Raw genomic sequence first — 17085 nt, 5'->3', positions numbered from 1 at the left:
CCTTTGGCTTTTCGGGTTTTTTTGCTATTTTCATTCTGCTGGGTTAGATGTAGAAATCCAGCTGATCTATAAGGTAAATTTTCAGTTGCCATGGCAATGTGTCTTGTTCATGTTCTCAGTTTGGAAGGGAGATTGTTCCATGCTGCTATTTCATGTCTAGGGCAATATTCTTTGGTGGCAGAATTTCTTTGTTTCAGTACATTAATGCTACAACACTGTTCTTCCTTTCCCAGCTTATGCAAACATGGCTCAGCCTGAACAGTCCCCTGTTAAAATACAGTTATTTGCATTTTTTTGTTTTAAGAACATTCCTGTAGTCTGGAGGTAAATGTTGATCCATTTTGATAGCTTGGGTGCAGCAACATACTGATGCTGTGAAGTTTCACCATTGAGTGAAAACAAACTGGAATCACTCCACCTTTGCTTCCATGTTGTTTGAACAAACAAAAGTATATCCTGAACTAGCAAGTCTTATAAAAGAAAAGTAATTTAAAAGTACATCCTACCTATAGTGTATATCTTACATATTAGATTTCTACAGATCTCCATGTGCTTTCGGTCTATTCAGATTCAATTCCTAAGTACTGCAAATTCCTAATTTTGATCAGTTCTTGCTTAAGGCCACAAATGGAGTTTCTCTTGTTTCTTTTACCACCTTTAGTTCTTTGGTTTTCCACACGTCACCTTCACCTTATTCCTAAGGTGAAGAGTCAAGCAGGAGCAGGCATCCTGGTTTCTGTTGGCTCAGTGCAGTCTGCAGTAGTGGGAACAGGCTGCGTACAACTCTGGAGGATTAGGAAAGCACATAGACATGAGTTGGCCTAGTGTGATACAGCTTGGAGGTTTCACAGAATGGAGGGCTCCTCCTATATTTGGGTGAGAAGGACCCCTTTCTGGTCATGTTCCCCATTTCAGTTGCATGTGACCTTCATTGCCTTTCTAACCTGCTTGGTTTCATTGAACTCATCTCGTTTTTCTTTCCAAGTGACTTCACACAAGGGTGCAGCAGCTGTGGCACTTTGCACAACGCTTCTTCTTCTTCTTGGGGTGGAAAATGGTCAGGATTGCCTCATCGAAGACAGTCTTAAGGCCTTTCTGCGTGAGGGCTGAGCACTCCAAATAGCACTGTGCTCCAATCTGAAAGAGAGGAGAGAAAACGTGAGTACCCACTGTTGGGAGAGACAGAGCGACCCTGTTCCAGCATCCTTCTGCATGCGTATGTGTCCTGCCACAGAGGGAAGCCCAGACCTTTAGAAAGGGAGTCAGGTCATCACTCTGTTTTGTATCTGGCTGCCTATGGGATTAAGGGACAAGCTCAGGTGGTCATCCTGAGTGAGGGAGCAGGGATGAGCATCAACACCAGTATCTCACCACAGGGGGTTAATAGGGAGCAGGAATTCCCTGCACGACCGTCCAGAGGGAGGGGGGCTGCACCCATGTTTGAGTGCTGGACCAGGAGCTTGGCCTCCTGTCTGTGCAGCTGGGGAAGGTTTCTAGGAGATGCTGGGTTGTTCGCAGAGCCCCTTCATATACTTGGCTCTTCTCCCCTGACCTATCACTCTTGTGTCCTGTCTCCTGCAATGCCAGGGAGCTCCTACCTGGTGGAGGGCTTCCAGCTGGTTTCTGGGAACTGGGAGTCATAGAATCATAGAATCGTTTAGGTTGGAAAAGACCTTTAAGATCATCCAGTCCAACCATTAACCTACACTACCAGAAGCATCATCTTGAGTTTCCTGGGGGTGCTGGTATGACACAAACACAAACAGTGGCCTGGGAAAGCGGCATCAACTTATTCAGCAATATTGTTGCTTATTCAGCTTATTCTGCTAATGGATGCTCTCGCTGGCCTTTGAGGGCCAGGGCCTGTAACAGCACCTGCAGCATATAACGTGGAAATGGCTGGGGTCCAGATGCCTGCATTTCAGGGTTTGGGGAGGCCCCTACTCCCTACCTTCCCGGGAGAAACGCGCAATAGCACAGAAACCTTGGGAGCGCCTTCTCTGTTGCTTGAAGTGCAATGGATAAGTAAGAATCAAGTTGCCTGTGCTTTTGTAAGGGATAAGGATGAGTTTGGCAGGAGGCGACTGCAGAGAGGGGTTTGCCACACACACCTCCTGGCAGAAGCCTGAACAAGAAACACTTGGCTTAGGTAAAGTAGGCAGTAAAATCTATTTTGCTGCCCATTTGCCCCCTGCTGCCCTGCGTACCTTGCTGCTTTGCTTAGAGCTCAATTGGGTATCGCAGCACAATGGCAGGCTCGGAAGTTGCGATCTGTGTCTGGGTCCAGCCTGTTTGAACAGAGGCTTTAATCTCTGGCTGGGACCAACCAGCATGCCCTGGAGGAGTTCTCCTTGAACGAAACAAACCCAGTGGAAAGCTGTGATCAATCGATTTCATGGGACCTCAGAAAAAGCTATTACCTCCTTTGCTAGCTTCACTCCGTGCTCGTAGGTGAGTGGTTTCTCCTTCATGTAAAGCAGCCGAGCCAAAGTTTTGGGATCATCCCGGAGATCAATCTAGTAGAAAATGCACAAACCCTGTGCTGAGTACTGCCTTGCTGTAATTCTTGATTCAGATATTCATAGCTTTACAAACCCACAGTCATGTCCTTGCATAAGGGCATCTGTCCTCCTCGTCTCAGATGATACTTCAGAAATTAATTGCATATGTATTTTCCTTTTTTTCTTTTTTTTTTTCTTTTTTTCTGTTTAACATGAATTAGTTCTCATTGGCAGGTTATTGGGCCACAGTTCAGGTAGCTGTGATACAGTAAAGAAGCCGTTCTCAATGGCTTTCACAATGCATCTTGGAAAGTGTCGGTGGAAGCCTGAGCCACATTGGAAAGGGAGGCTGCTGTGACCTGCACTACATCACGCAAAAAACACCCTGACAGGCCAGACAGGCGCAGCTCAGTCTGACTGACTTGAAACAAAATACTTTATTTCCATGGAAAACATCAAAGTGAAGCATTCCATGTGTGATCCAAAGGGTAATACTTTTGTTTTAAAATGGTTTTTTTAGATTATTCCACAAAAAAACAAAGCCAGTGTTTGAATGATTGGACTTTCCTATGGCACGAAGGTCTTGGTTTTAACCAGAATTTGATCTGTTTCTCTAACTTGGCTTAGGTTACTGTCCAGTGTTCGGACATTTTCCAGACGGCTGTATCCCTACTTCTCACAGTCTCTAGCCGCTCTGTGTCTTGGAAGCAAATCCATACTGAAGGCATTTTTGTTTGACTGATAGATTCATAGATTTTAAGGCCAAAATAAAGTGGTTGAATCGTTTAGTCTAACATCCACTATAACGCAAGCAGGACGGTGAGTCACCACTTGCAATGTTGATGTTAAAGCATGAAGGGAGGCTATTTCCTTCCCATGTCTCTAAGTCATTTGTTTAATTATTTCCATTCTTAAAATTTAGTTTGAAGTTTAGCTTCTGCTTCTAACCGCAGACTTTGATGGGTTTTTTTCCCCTCGCTAAAGGCCTGTCAGAAATCTTTCCTCCCTATAGATATTTATGGCTTTATACCACATTAATATTAATTTGAATAAAAAATGGGATGAGTTTTGCCAGTTATGACTAGCATGATGGGACATCTGCATGTTGGTTTCCATTCTCAGTCCCTGAGTTTTCCTCCAATGGGGAAGTCTGGCTGCATTTCACATAAGAAGTTAAATAGGAAACCTTTCCAGAAAGCTCAGCCTCCAGCCACTCCACCCCTGGGGTGGAGTGGGAGCCCCCCTCGCTCTGAAGACCCCCGCGATGCCGGCAGTGCCCCCGAGGAGCATTACCTGTGTTCCTATGAGGACGTAAGGCACATTGGGCATGCAGACTTTCAGCTCAGGCACCCACTCCTCCTGGACATTGTGGTACGAGGCGGGGTTCACCACCGAGAAGCAGATCAAGAACACATCTGTGTTGGGGTAGGACAGGGGTCTCAGCTGGTTGTAGTCCTCCTGCCAGGGGGAAAACAGCAAGTGTGTTATGGGGTGGGGGATAACTGCAGGTGGGGGCATCAAATCGGCTCTTGATGAACTGCTCAACACTCCCTCCATGCTCATGACGCTCATAACCTCTCAGGAGCTGCTGAGCAGAGTCACGTCTCATGGGCCAGGGCTGCTGTTTTGTCAGCATCTTTACCCAAAAGAGCTAACACATCTTGTTTGTGTGTGTATTATCTGTGGTGATGCTGGTGTAGAGGGTAATGCTAAACAGAGGCCATCACTGGTGGTGTAATAAAAATTGATCTTGAGGCTGCGTGTACTGTCCTCAGCCCTCTGGCAATGTGATACCATCCTAGGAAGTATTATTTGACTGTCACCGCTAGTTAATATTTGCTGATGACACACAGCTCTAGGGGCTTTTCTGTTAATATTATGGGCTTTCTATTCCCCAGCAGGCATTATAGACTTGGCAATACACAACAAATATGGGTGTCCAGGCTATTTGGTGCCATGGCAGTCATGCATGGTATGCAGCAATGTGTACGCAGCAGAAGACACTTGTCTTGAAAGCACAAAGCAGATCAAATCCAGCCTGCAGTGGCTGGGTAAATCACTGGGGGTGATCTAGTGTTTCCACAGGCCCTGGACTGGGGAAGGAGAGACGTCTTCTCTTTGTGATAGTTGTGAAGAGTGTAGATTTTCAAACAGCTCAAAGTGCAGCTGTGTCATGTAGTGAGCTGGCTTTGACAGCTGAGTTTCAAGGAAGAGTTTGGGTCTGTTTTCAGGCTTGAGATGTTGAGAGTGAGCAGAGGTTTTGCAAGCCCTGTGAAAGGGAGAGACTGGCTCTTTCTGATAGTGGGAGTGTATGTAGCTCTGTCTGGTTGGTACTTTTCAATGAAGTCTGTTAGAAAGTTTCAGTACAATGAAACAGATGCCTTTACAGGGGATACACCTGTTCTGAAGTCTTTTTCTGGGGCGTCCAGAATTAGAAAAGGGGAAAGGAACACAACATTGGAGACTGGGAAACGTATTACATGTTGCTGTCAAGCCTGACTGAGACCTAGGTCTTTAGTTTACAGTTTCTGCTTTCTGGGCAAGCCTCAGATCTCTGCAGTATAGTCTTTTTTGGTTATAATTGTCTGAAACTTCAAGTGGTGCAGTTCTGCTCTGCAGATACTGAACTAGTTAATAACTCAATGAAAAGGAAAAAAAAAAAAAAAAAGATATCCAGGTGCTGTTGCTCAGACCTGAGAACATTTATTTGAGGTAGGAAAAACCCACATTAGGGGCAGGAGCAATGCAACTGCTGTCTGTCCTGCAGGAGAAACTGATGCAGGACTATATCACTGTGTGCCCAGATTAGATGTTGTCTTAATTCAGTCTTGCTTCTGTCTTGCTTTGGTTGTGGTGGGTTGAACTTGGCTGGATGTCAGGTGCCACTCAGCCGTGCTATCATTCCCCTCCTCAGCAGGACAAGGTGGGGAGAAAATGAAGATGGAAAACAAAAAGAAATCATGGGTCAAGATAAGGACAGGGAGAGATCATTCACTAATTACTATCACAGGCAAACCAGACTCGACCATCTCTGGAAACATTCCAGGTCAGGTTGGATGGGGCTCTGAGCAACCTGATCTAGTTAAAGCTGTCCCTGCTCACTGCAGGGGGGTTGGGTTAGATGACCTCTGAAGGTCCCTTCCAACCCAAAGCATTCTATGATTCTATGACATGGGGAAATCAGTTGAATTTATTATCAATCAAATCAGAGTAAGGTAATGAGAAAATAAAAACTAAATCTTAACACACTTTCCCCCCACCCCTCCCTTCTTCCCAGGCTCAACTTCACTCCTGATTTTCTCTCCCTCCTCCCCCCGAGCAGCACAGGGGGACGGGGAATGGGGGTTGTGGTCAGTTCATCACATGTTGTCTGTGCCGCTCCTTCCTCCTCAGGGGAGGGCTCCTCACACTCCTCCCCTGCTCCAACATGAGTCCTTCCCACAGGCTGCAGTTCTTCACAAACTGCTCCAGCGTGGGTCCCCTCCATGGGTGCAGCCCTTCAGGAGCAGCCTGCTCCAGCGTGGGTCCCCCATGGGGTCACAAGCCCTGACACCAAACCTGCTCCAGCCTGGGCTCCTCTCTCCACGGGGCCACAGCTCCTGCCAGGAGCCTGCTCCAGCGCGGGCTCCCCACGGGGTCACAGCCTCCTTTGGGCACATCCCCCTGCTCCGGCGTGGGCTCCTCCCCGGGTGCAGGGGGATCTCTGCTCCCCGTGGGCCTCCATGGGTGCAGGGGCACAGCTGCCTCCCCATGGGCTGCACCAGGGGTGCAGGGGAATCTCTGCTCCGGCGCCTGGAGCCCCTCCTGCCCTCCTTCTGCACTGACCTGGGTGTCTGCACAGTCCTTCCTCTCACATGTTCTCACTCCTCTCTCTGGCTGCTGTTATGCACGTTTTCCCCCTTCTTAACTAAGTTATCCCCGAGGCGCTAACGCCATCGCTGATGGGCTCAGCCCTGGCCAGCAGCAGGTCTGTCTTGGAGCCAGCTGGCATTGGCTCTATCAGACACAGGGAAACCTTCTAGCAGCTTCTCACAGAAGCTACCCTTGGAGCTCCCCACTACCAAAACCTTGTCATGCAAACCCCATACATGGGTCAAAAATGAGAGCGCTTAATTATGAGTTGAGACTGGTAAATCTTTCTCAAGTCTTTTGTTCACTGAGTATGCAGTGATAAGATGACCCAGACTACTTCTGAATCGGCACTAGTTTCCAAAAAATACTAATGGATTATGTAAAAATAGTCTGCTCCAACCTTTTTTAAACAAAAACCCTTAATTATTTATTCCGAAAGGAAGCATGAGGCCAAATTTACCTCCGCCTCATTAAAAAGAAGTTTAAAGAAACATCCTAAACCACAAACAGAAAGTTTTGTTTTGTCTAACTAAATGTTCATCGTCCCAAACCCCCTTCAACAGGAAGAGTAAATTCTCAGTTACCAGCCCCACAGCCACAGTATTTATGGTAAAGCCAGAGTATTTGTCAACTAACCTATGTCTTTTCAGTATCATAGAAAGTATTGATCTGAAGAAAGATTTACATGACAAGAGGAGGTGTTTGGACATATCAACCTAAGAAAGAGTGGATTCTCCACATTCAAGGAATGGCAGGAAAGAAAACTCAGAGACGTTTGTGGGAACATCAGTGATATAGGCCATGAAGAAGCAAAGTCAATGGGAGAAGATTTATACGAGGCTCTGGAGATGACACCTAGCTCCCGCAGATGAGTTACTAGAGGCAAAGTGGATGCCAACTTGATGGGAGCAAAGGAGCAAGTGCGTGATAGAGACGGCCGAGTTTTATGTGGATGCTGTGGGTGAGGGAGGCCTGGCCTCATGCTTGCTTGATTATGGGACATTATTTTAACCCAGATATCAAAACTGATGACTTCTCTGTAATTATGTCACAGGTAACATGGGCTGATACCAGGTGCTTGGCAAAAGCATTTTCTGTGGTTTTGGTTTAATCGCTTCAAATCAGCCTCCTAAAACACCCACGCGGTGGCAGCAAGCTCTCGAGGAATCATGATTTAGGATTTTTGGAAAGAAATTGGCTAAATATAAGCAGTTTCAATATTCCAGACGTGCACATTTAGAGGGGCTGGAATTTACTGTACCATTAAAATTGCAAACTAAAAGCCATGAGTGCTCTGCCTGGAGGTGACAGCTACAGGAGTGTGCATTTCATTTTATTTTGTTTTTTCCTTCAGAGCCCCTAGAAAATCCTTTCTCAGGAGGAGCATTCCTGATTTGTGTTAGCAGCACAGAGCGTTATATAAACCATACAGAGGGACAGCCACGCATCATGTAGCAGAGGTCTCGTCTCCTGTCAGGGCACATGGGAGCTTGCACGGACGTGTTAAAACACAAGCACAAATGTCATGGGTAAGAGTCGATCAGAGCTCCCGTATTTCCCTGTCTTTGCAGGCTGGCAGGAGCCTCCAGACCACATCAGACAAGGACCCTGCCTCTGTTCATACCTGCTCTCTAGGAGAAGGCTATAAAACCTTGCAATGGAGCATTATGAGATAATGGCACAACGGGATCGTTTCTCATTTATAGACAGCTCGTTGTTGAAGTCAAGCAAGTAGATGGAGTAAAAAAGGGACTGCACATTTGCATGGGTATGGGGCATATCCAGAGGTGCTGCAGCTAGTGACAGGTGGTGTTTGGGAAGGGATGTGAGTCCTCATGGGGTTGGGCTGTAGCTGATCATTAATTTGTTTCCCTGGCTCGTGCTTGCATTTTGCTGCCTGCTATTTAAGGAGTGCCAGGCTTCCCAGTTACACTGCCTGGCCTCTGGTTTGGCATGGAAATGCCAGTACCTGACCTGGCCTTGCTGAATTACGTGCCTATGACTTGCCAGGGCCAAGAGGCATCAACCAGTGTTGCTCCCTCCCTGCTCTCTCACTGCCAGCAGCCTTGCAGCGCTTGGGCCCAGAAAGTACAGCAAAACTTGCTTTTTTTTACGTTGCTGCCATGCTGATCTCATGTATGCTCCCTGCTATGTCAGCCTGTTAAAGCACTCCACACCTGAGTCCAGCCTGGGGAAAAAAGGCCACTGTTTTTTTTCCTCCTAGGAGTGTTTGTGCCAGGGATGCAGAAAACCAGATACCCCAGATGTGGGGCCTCTGCCAGCTCTCCCTTCAGGCTGACAGAGGGTCCTGCTGCAGGAGTACATTTTCCAATTGTTTTTTCATTAGCATATGTTTTATAGCACCGTAATGTCAAGTGCTATTTTTGGCTATGACTTCACACTCATGCCTTTGGAAAGCCACACAACACAAGGAGAAGGAGGGAGGAAACAACCCAGATGATCTGTCGTCATAGCTTGAGCATGTGGGAAGCATCATCCTTCCAGTCTCCACAGAGATACAATCTAATCATCAGGAAGTGGCTCGTGCTCTGAGTTTTGACTAGATGGCCATGTCCTCTGGACCAAGGTCTGAAAGGGAAATGAGGCTGATGAGTTAGAAATGGTGCTTGGAGGCAGGTGGTGCTCTGGCTAGTTTGAAGCAGGAGATGGCAAAATGATTGTGGAAGAATGGACAGAGGGGTGAAGTTTGTCAAAGAGACAGATTAGTGTTTCTTCTGGCTCAGGAGGACAAATAAGAGGATGTGGGGCTGAGGAAATTGGTGGCAGGTGGAACTGTCAGCCCTACAAAACAAGCAGAAATACTAAGGCACTGGGTAAAATCTGACTAAGAACTGAATATAACTCCAGTCTCATTTGCAAAGGCTTGCAGTGCTGCCAGATCATGTCAGACACGTTCCCAGCTCTGTGCTGGTGAGCACAGAATAGAAAATTGAATGTGCATTGAACATGGGACAAGGACTTGGGTCGTATTTTGGCACTGGCTTTTGGATCATCTGTTTGCACCATGTAAATAGAAAGGATGGGTGGACTGTAAGTAACACCAAGCTAGCTATGAAGTGACCATTGCTTCCTACGGACACGTGATAGGAATAAAATGAAAAAAAGCAAAACCCAAAGCATAAAAGCCCCAGTGCTGCTGAGTGCAGGTTTTTCTGGAAGTGACAGTCTGTCCTGATGTGGTTTTTGACCTCTGCATACTGCTGCAAAGTATATTCTGTAATAAGTGGCCTTCTGCAGACAGGAGGGTCTCCTTCTGCATTGTTTATGCATTTCATAGCAGTCAGTCATGGCCAAAAAAAGCACAGCCAAGAAGTGCTCCTGAAAGCAAAGCCTGGCATTCAAGGCTGCTGGGTCCCAGAGAGTGAAGCAGGCTCCCAAATCTGCTTTCCTCTCCTGCTGCCTCCAGTGCCAGCACGGCCTCGGCTGCCCAGTGCCAGCTCTGACTGGAGGAGCTGGTGGATGCGGGTTCCAGCCCTCCCAGGCTGGGAGGGACCCAGGACCTGCTCCCTCCCCTCTCGGCAGGCGATTTTCTGCAAAGTTTCTGTGTGGATTGTGGTCCTTTCTTTATTCTGCCAGTTGCTGGCATTTGATGGTAGGAGAGGAAAATTTCACCAGGAAAATATGCTGTTCCCTGCACCCTTTTCTGCCCTTCTACTGGCAGAGCAAGGCAGTGAGAAATACCCTCTCTCCCTCTCCAGGGGGTGAAATCAGCACACAGACCAAAGCTCTCTGGCAAACTTTTAGTGCAAGCACACTGTATCAGACGGTGGACAGTGGAAACAGTAAAAGCATTGTCTCTGTAAGTAAGCATGGGGTACACACTCTCCTGTAATGGACACCCTTGTCCTGAGAGAAGGATGCAGGGATGGGTGCCAATCTGGCTGGGTTACCATTTAAAAAGTCAATAGCTGGTGACCGATAAGCTGGTGCTCTATTATATTAGTTTTCTGATCTTGGAAACGGGATTCTTCTCTGTATCTTCAATGCCACCATGTGGTAAATGTAAGAAAACACTGACTTTATATGAAACGTCATGTTTGCAGTAGGAGGTGGATATATGGGAGGCTGAACAGCCTAATCAAGCTTTAGTTTTTTGCTTAGACAAAATACAGTCTTAGGGATGAGTGTATTTGTGTGTGTTTTATTGCTGAACCAGAATGAAATCTCTATGTAGAGAACAAAAAGCAGGTCAGCAGTTCAACCATTACAACTCACAACTGATTGTTAATATTTATAAACCCCCCCCCCCCCCCCAAGCAGCACAAACAACAAACCCCAGTATATGGTAGTAACGAACAAACCATGGGAAAGGAAACTTATAAATGTTTTGCAGTAGTTTACCTGCCCTGCAGTGTCATAAAGTCCCAGCAAGTGTTGCTGTCCTCCCACAGTCACAGTTACTGGAAGAGAGAAACAAGAGATGTTGTTTATGCACAAGCCAGTGGCCTCGTTTTTATGTGTTTTAATCCTAAAATGCCAATATACCCCTGTGCTAGATACATTAGCATGTACCTTACAATATGCATCCTAAACCAAGCACATAGATTCAACCTAAATTGAAGGCAACCTAAAATCACAACAGAAGCAAATGCTTTATGCCAGCCTCATTTCTTCACAGACAGTGAGTTGCACACACTGCTGCTGTCAGGGACCCAGCGACCAGTGGACATTTGCTTCTGTCTCTGCAGCCACCAGCAGACCCCAGTGAGGTGCTAGGACTTGAAAGCCTCCCCACTGTGAGTGTTGGTTTGTCATGGATCACTGAGAGGGGTTTTTTATTATTTTATTTGTTCCAGGCTGTGAAACAATGAAGCATTCAGCAGAGGTTGATGTTTGGTGGGTCTCAATGGAGGCGTGCTGCCTCTTGGGCAACCTGTCCTGTCCTGTGTCATGCAGTCAGAGATGGCAGTGCTTAACATATGGGGCTGTGTGGTGGATGCTTTGAAGGACACAGAGGAAGAGAAACACTAATATTTGCAGGGATGTTGAACAGATTCTGTGGCAAATGAAGGAAAGCATGGCTTTAGTTTATTGGTCACACTCAGCTTGTTTACTCCTTTAGTAGAATTCACTTTGAACTTCATTTTGAGCCCATTGACATTGATGAAAATGTTTTCTCATTGCCTTTGGATGAACCCTGTTATTAGCTGATCTCTGTAATCAGTGATATTTTGTATAAAGGATAACATCTGTGTTAATAACATTTAGTTAACCAGTTAATCTGCTTAAATCATTACTACTCAACTGGAAAGAAAGGGGTGGAATCCAGTTCCACCCATTATTCAACAGGAAGACTTTAAACATTCATCAGGGAAGTTGCTCAAAATAATGGTATTCTCGCAGCCCATGGACTACTGCTTTTTTTAAGCATGAGTCCTAATGGCTGGTATGAACATAGAGCTATGGCTGGGAGGGAGGTTAAGACTGGTGCCTGTCAGCCAATAACAATTTGCAATTAATGAGGGCTGGGAAAGATTAGTAGTTACTTTTGGCAAAGAGGAGGCTTGAAAACATCACACAGGTTCTTACTTCTTTTTTTTTTTTTTTTTTTTTTTTTTTAAAGTGATAAGACTTTTGTAGGAGAAAAGCACCTACCAGCTTATAGAAACTAATAGCTCCTGTACTGGGCAACAATGTCCTGTTTGAAATCTCTTAGACTTGAAGTCTCTGTCAGTGTGGCTGGCCACACTGATTATTCAGCCGCTTTACTTACTTGCAAAGTGACACGGTCATTTTGCTGGCATATAAACAGAACAAAACTGACATCCTGAAAGTACAAAGGCTCAGCAAGGAGCAGACTTGCTGATGAGAGCAGGACGGGCCGCACTCACCCGCTGCTGGGGCTGCCTTGGCATGTGCAGGGGAAAGAGGAGATGGGAAAGGGGCCGAGAGCCCTCCTCTCACTCCTCAGTTCAGGAGGCAGCTCATACACAGTGCAGCTCCCAGGGGAGCTCAGAATGGGGCTAGCTGCTGAGCATGGATGTCCATGGGTGGAAGAGCCCAGGGAAGAAGCACCAGGGTGGGGAGATGGGTACCAACACAGACAGGAGACAGTCCAGATGCCCCATCCCCTTCCTTCAACCTGACTTGAATAAACTAATTTGAATGAAGCCTCCCCAGAGTCCTGGTTTTCAACTTTTTGTGGTGTAGGGAATCTCAAAATGTCCCAGTAGAGGTATGAACTGTATAAATCTACTGACAATACACTTGCTTTTCTTAGCTCCCTTCTCAGAAGCAGTGGGGCCACAGGTGGTACTGCACAGCTTACCAGAGTCAGCTGCAAGGTGTGAAGTTTTTTTCCAGTTGCAACCTTGCCCAGGCTTCAACCTGCCCATATGCCAAGAAGTGCACAAGCCAGACCTGTCCTGTTGATTTTACTCTGCTCAAGGACCGAATGTGGGAAGATGTACTCTTCAGCTGATGGCAATTTTCCAGCTGTGATGCCTTAGCCATGCAGTGCTCAGCTGGCAGCGGTGGTGTTTGGGACTGCACATGATCATCAGTTGCACTGGCAGTCCTTGGTTGAATTTGTATGGAGTCTGCAGAGCACCTCCAAAGCAGGATGCTCATATGGCAACTGCGTGGCCGTTGGGTGCACGGAGGTGCAAGTGATGTAATGCGTGTGATGAATGTGAAGAGACATTTGCCATACGTCAGTACTGACGTAGTTAGCCAGCTTTGCCTCTCATGCTGGCTAACCCTGAGCCAGGCAAACTGAGCTGGGCCCTGCTTGCAAAAGATCAGCTCAGGTATTCAGTGTTTCAAAAACTTAGGTGTCACACTGAAATTTACTCTGTCCAGGCTCAGGCTGCTGTGAAGCGTTGCTGGCCCATCTCTTGGCAGCACCTGACTGACAGAACTACACTGGCAAAAAGCCCTGGTGCAGATACAAATTGCTGTCTTGTTCCAGCAGTTAATATGGTTTGGAGATAAGCTGTTTGGATAGAGGTCCAGTCCATCTCCTGTGTGCTATGCTGCAACAGCTCCTAAACTATTATTTGTGCTCTGTGGTCCATGAAGTCACAGTGGATATCTTGCAACAGGTCTGTGGAGCCACACACTGAATAGTTATTGATAGTTTGTGCAGTCCAGTTTGGCTCTTGGTGACCACTGGGAAATGCTGAGCGAGAGTAAGAGGCTGGTGGTGTCCTACCATTACTACTCACACACACAAAGGCTAAGAAATGCAAGGGCTTTTGGAAAAATACACCATGAGTCTACCCAACTTGCACATCACATTTTAATTCTCTTTTTAGTATGGTGCCTCTCATGGGTCCTGATGTGAATTTCTGCATGGCATCAGTCTTTTTTCCTTTTTCTCTTTTTTTCTTTTTCTTTTTCTTTTTCTTTTTCTTTTTCTTTTTCTTTTTCTTTTTCTTTTTTCTTTTTCTTTTTCTTTTTCTTTTTCTTTTTCTTTTTCTTTTTCTTTTTCTTTTTCTTTTTCTTTTTCTTTTTCTTTTTCTTTTTCTTTTTCTTTTTTCTTCTTTTTCTTTTTTCTTTTCTTATTCTTTTTCTTTTCTTTTTCCTTTGCCTTTTTCTTTTCCTTTTCCTTTGCCTTTGCCTTTTTCTTTTCCTTTTTTTGTTCCCCATCAAACTTTGTGTTTTCTTTCTTCTTGTCAACTGTTCTAAACTATCTCATCATCAGAAGATATCCTTCCTGTCCACATCACCTCTCTAAGTTTACAGCTACCATCCCAGCAAAACTGTCTTGTTGGCTAAACTTCAGCAACAGGCAAACTGCTGTCTTTGGATTCCTGGCTCTGAATGCAGTGGGGACCAAATGGCTCACACTGACAATTCAAATAATCACTGGCTCTTGAAACAGCGATGTCTGGACTAATGTATTGGTGTTGAAATTTCCACCACACTTTCATGCAGGAAAAACAGATGTCAAAATAAATGGCTTTTGCCTGTGAAAATATCATGGTATTTTTACACTAAGTGTTTATCAGTCCACCTCTGTCAGGCAAAAACGCTGCTCAGCGTGTCCACTTGGTAGGTCGTATTTATGAGCTGAGATTGCTCTACTAGATTTGTAGGCCTTACTCTTGGCTTTATCTCAGTTTACTTTTACTTACCCTCTTACTATCTTTTCCTGTTCTCTTAGTGGCCAAGCCTATGGGAAGCCAATGCAGAATTCCTTCCCAGTCACCAGGGGTAATGCGGGCTCCTTTACAAGCTTGTGAACCCAGCTTTATGAGCAGTCTTGGAGTAACAAGATAAATATGAACTCTCCTTGCCATTTACTGGCCATATTGATATATTGATTAAGCACTGAAATGGCATGGCCTTTAACACCAAGTGCAGTGGGGACTGCAATAAAATGTGACTGAATACTTGCACAGTCCTGGTTCTCATTTAGCTCCAGTCTGGGTTGTGTCAGACTATACAACGGGGCAGATGTTTTCCTCCTTTCACTGGGTGGTTTTAACCAAGTGCAGGATGTGTAAAACACTGCTTTTAAAATGTTATTTAGATCATAAATTAGCTGGGTATTGCTTGCTAGAGTTTGAGTAACTATTTTGGGTCACCTCCAGGGCTTTGTCGCGGGTCTGGGTGCCTGGGGATTTTGCTAGTGGGCTTCAACACAGTGCTCTGAAACATGCTGTCCTGCTTGAAGGCCACAGCAGAAAGGCAAGGTGCTAGATGGAGCTATTGTGTCGTCTGAATCTGGGGTGTGGACCATGAACTGGTTGTTTTTAAATGAGTGATTAGTTTGTGTTCCTGGGGACAATATTACATTTTTGGTTGATATTCTTGTTGCCCAGGTTGCCCCAGATCCACCTGTCAATGATCAGTCTTTGCCAAACTCTTCCCTCATTGTATTTCATTTGCTCGCAGCAAAGCCCTGGTGATTCTGTGGGACTGAATTTTCCCTTGGAAGAGCTCTTCAGCCACACAACAGCAACATTCACGGTCTGCACTGACGGAAAGGGGACGCGAACTGTCTGCTGCCCCCCAAGAATCTCTTATCCTTCATTAATAGCGCAAAGCAACACATAAGTCTCTGGTATGACACCAAACTAGGATGCAATAGCTCAGACGCCCTTAGCTGTTGTACAGGAGAGCGGATGTGCATATCATGGGGAATTTTTCCATGCCTGTGAAGAAGTGCTTGCAGAACCAAATGACTGTGAAACCATTAGCCAGAATATACACAATAGCTTAGGCAATGTCTCATGTGATACCACATGGGAGAACTCATCTATTTATTCTAGTGCCTTCCTGCCAGCAAATTAAGGTCCAGCTGCTTTGGAGAGAGATGCCAGGAGCAAGACAGCAAGCAGAGATGGTAGCACCTGCCTGGATGGAAAGGCTTTCTCATTTTTTTGGGCCAATTAGTCTGTGTCGAGCCTCAAACTTTCACAAGGGCCATCTTCTGCCCTTGTCAGCAAGCTCTGAGTATTAAGTTTGTGCATTTGTCTGTTCACTATTATTATATGTACCAGATGCATGTTACTTAACACTAATGGCCACCAGTATAAGAACAACTGCAATTCTGATTGGCCTGCTGGCAGTAGAAAAGACCAAGTCTGTTTCTTTTCCAGGTAAGAAAGAGGGTAAAATCAGAAGATGGACAAAAGGACAGTTTTTGGTCAGCTGCAGTGGAGTTTAGATGGAAGTTTTGGGTTTTTACTGTTTTAAGGGATGGGTAGACACTTGACCAAATTTTTCATTTCTAGATAGAAAGCTCTTTACATGTGTGCCTTATAGCTTTCCTTTCGCTTCCAAAGGTGCTTGTTCATACAGGCCTTACTCAAGAGGGAGCAATGCTGTTTTAAACTCCTGGCTTCAGCTTATGTCCAGTTTCATAACACTACTTCAAACCAAAATTCTTTCCTCCTGCATGTATTTGTTGGGTGAAGCTCTATATGAAACTATAACTGGTTCTGATCAGTGTTAAATACACTAATACTAAGGAGGGTTATTTACTAGTAATGAGAAGTACTAAACAATATTTTTGTCTTTAAAATACATATGCACACACACAAAACGCATGTATTTTATGTATAAAATACACATATGTATGTATTTTTCCAGTTTCTCGTTGAACAAAACTTTCAGTTGTAGGGTGAAATATTTTGCCTTGACATGGAGCAGCTTAATCATGTCCAGGACATTTGGAAAGGGGAAGGATTCAGATTCACAAAGGAACATACACCTTATTGGCCAAATAATGGGTGAACTGCTCCATACTCAGTCAGGGGGACTGAAACCACAGTGTCACCTTGGAGGACTAGAGCAGCTCCCAGGGAGGTGAGAACTGAATCCCCTTTTCCTCACCGCATGAAGAAGCGGACACCCCTTCTCCCTTGTGAATATGCCCTAAATCTGCTGCAACATCAATCTATAAAATCAGAACATTTTCAGCAATGCCAGAACCATTCATTCCCAATTTTCTCTGTGTTCTTTACCAGACTAATTGTCAAGTAATTTGTTTAAGGAATAAAGTCCACCTGCAATTAAGAGTTTATCTGGGGGTGGGGTGGTGGGAGTGTTCTGTGTTTTCCTCAGCATAGATTTGAGATTTAAGTTGAACTCCTCAGAAGGGGGCACCAGTCAATGATTTCCCCAGGGGGTTTACTCCCTCTCTGATAGAGTAATCATCTTTGCAAGGCATGACTCAAGTCCAGACCGTATCTTCAAGAGCAAATGCATTGTCTGTGGACTGCAGTAAATGTCAGGGTGTCTCAGGAACCTCAGGTTCCTT

At 45.5% G+C, this 17085-nt stretch overlaps 1 protein-coding gene across 3 annotated transcripts in view; it reads right to left on the bottom strand.

Annotated features, from left to right (window-relative positions):
• Positions 1–990: 990 nt before the first annotated feature.
• RHOJ (ras homolog family member J) overlaps positions 991–17085 on the bottom strand; it is a 55853-nt gene continuing 39758 nt past the window's right edge. Inside the window, exons 2-5 of one of the 3 annotated variants that reach the window (XM_075712053.1) lie at positions 10716–10774; positions 3795–3959; positions 2421–2516; positions 991–1137 (exon numbers count right to left, since the gene is read on the bottom strand). In XM_075712053.1, the coding sequence (XP_075568168.1) occupies positions 991–1137; positions 2421–2516; positions 3795–3959; positions 10716–10774 (467 nt within the window). The remainder of the gene's footprint in view (positions 1138–2420; positions 2517–3794; positions 3960–10715; positions 10775–17085) is intronic. The other 2 variants (XM_075712054.1, XM_075712055.1) reach the window with 2 other exon arrangements.

This window comes from Pelecanus crispus, chromosome 6, assembly GCF_030463565.1.
Source record: "Pelecanus crispus isolate bPelCri1 chromosome 6, bPelCri1.pri, whole genome shotgun sequence".
NCBI classification, from domain to species: Eukaryota; Metazoa; Chordata; class Aves; order Pelecaniformes; family Pelecanidae; genus Pelecanus; species Pelecanus crispus.
The sequence above is the reverse complement of the archived record's forward strand: the minus strand, read 5'-3'. Positions and strand labels throughout refer to the sequence as shown.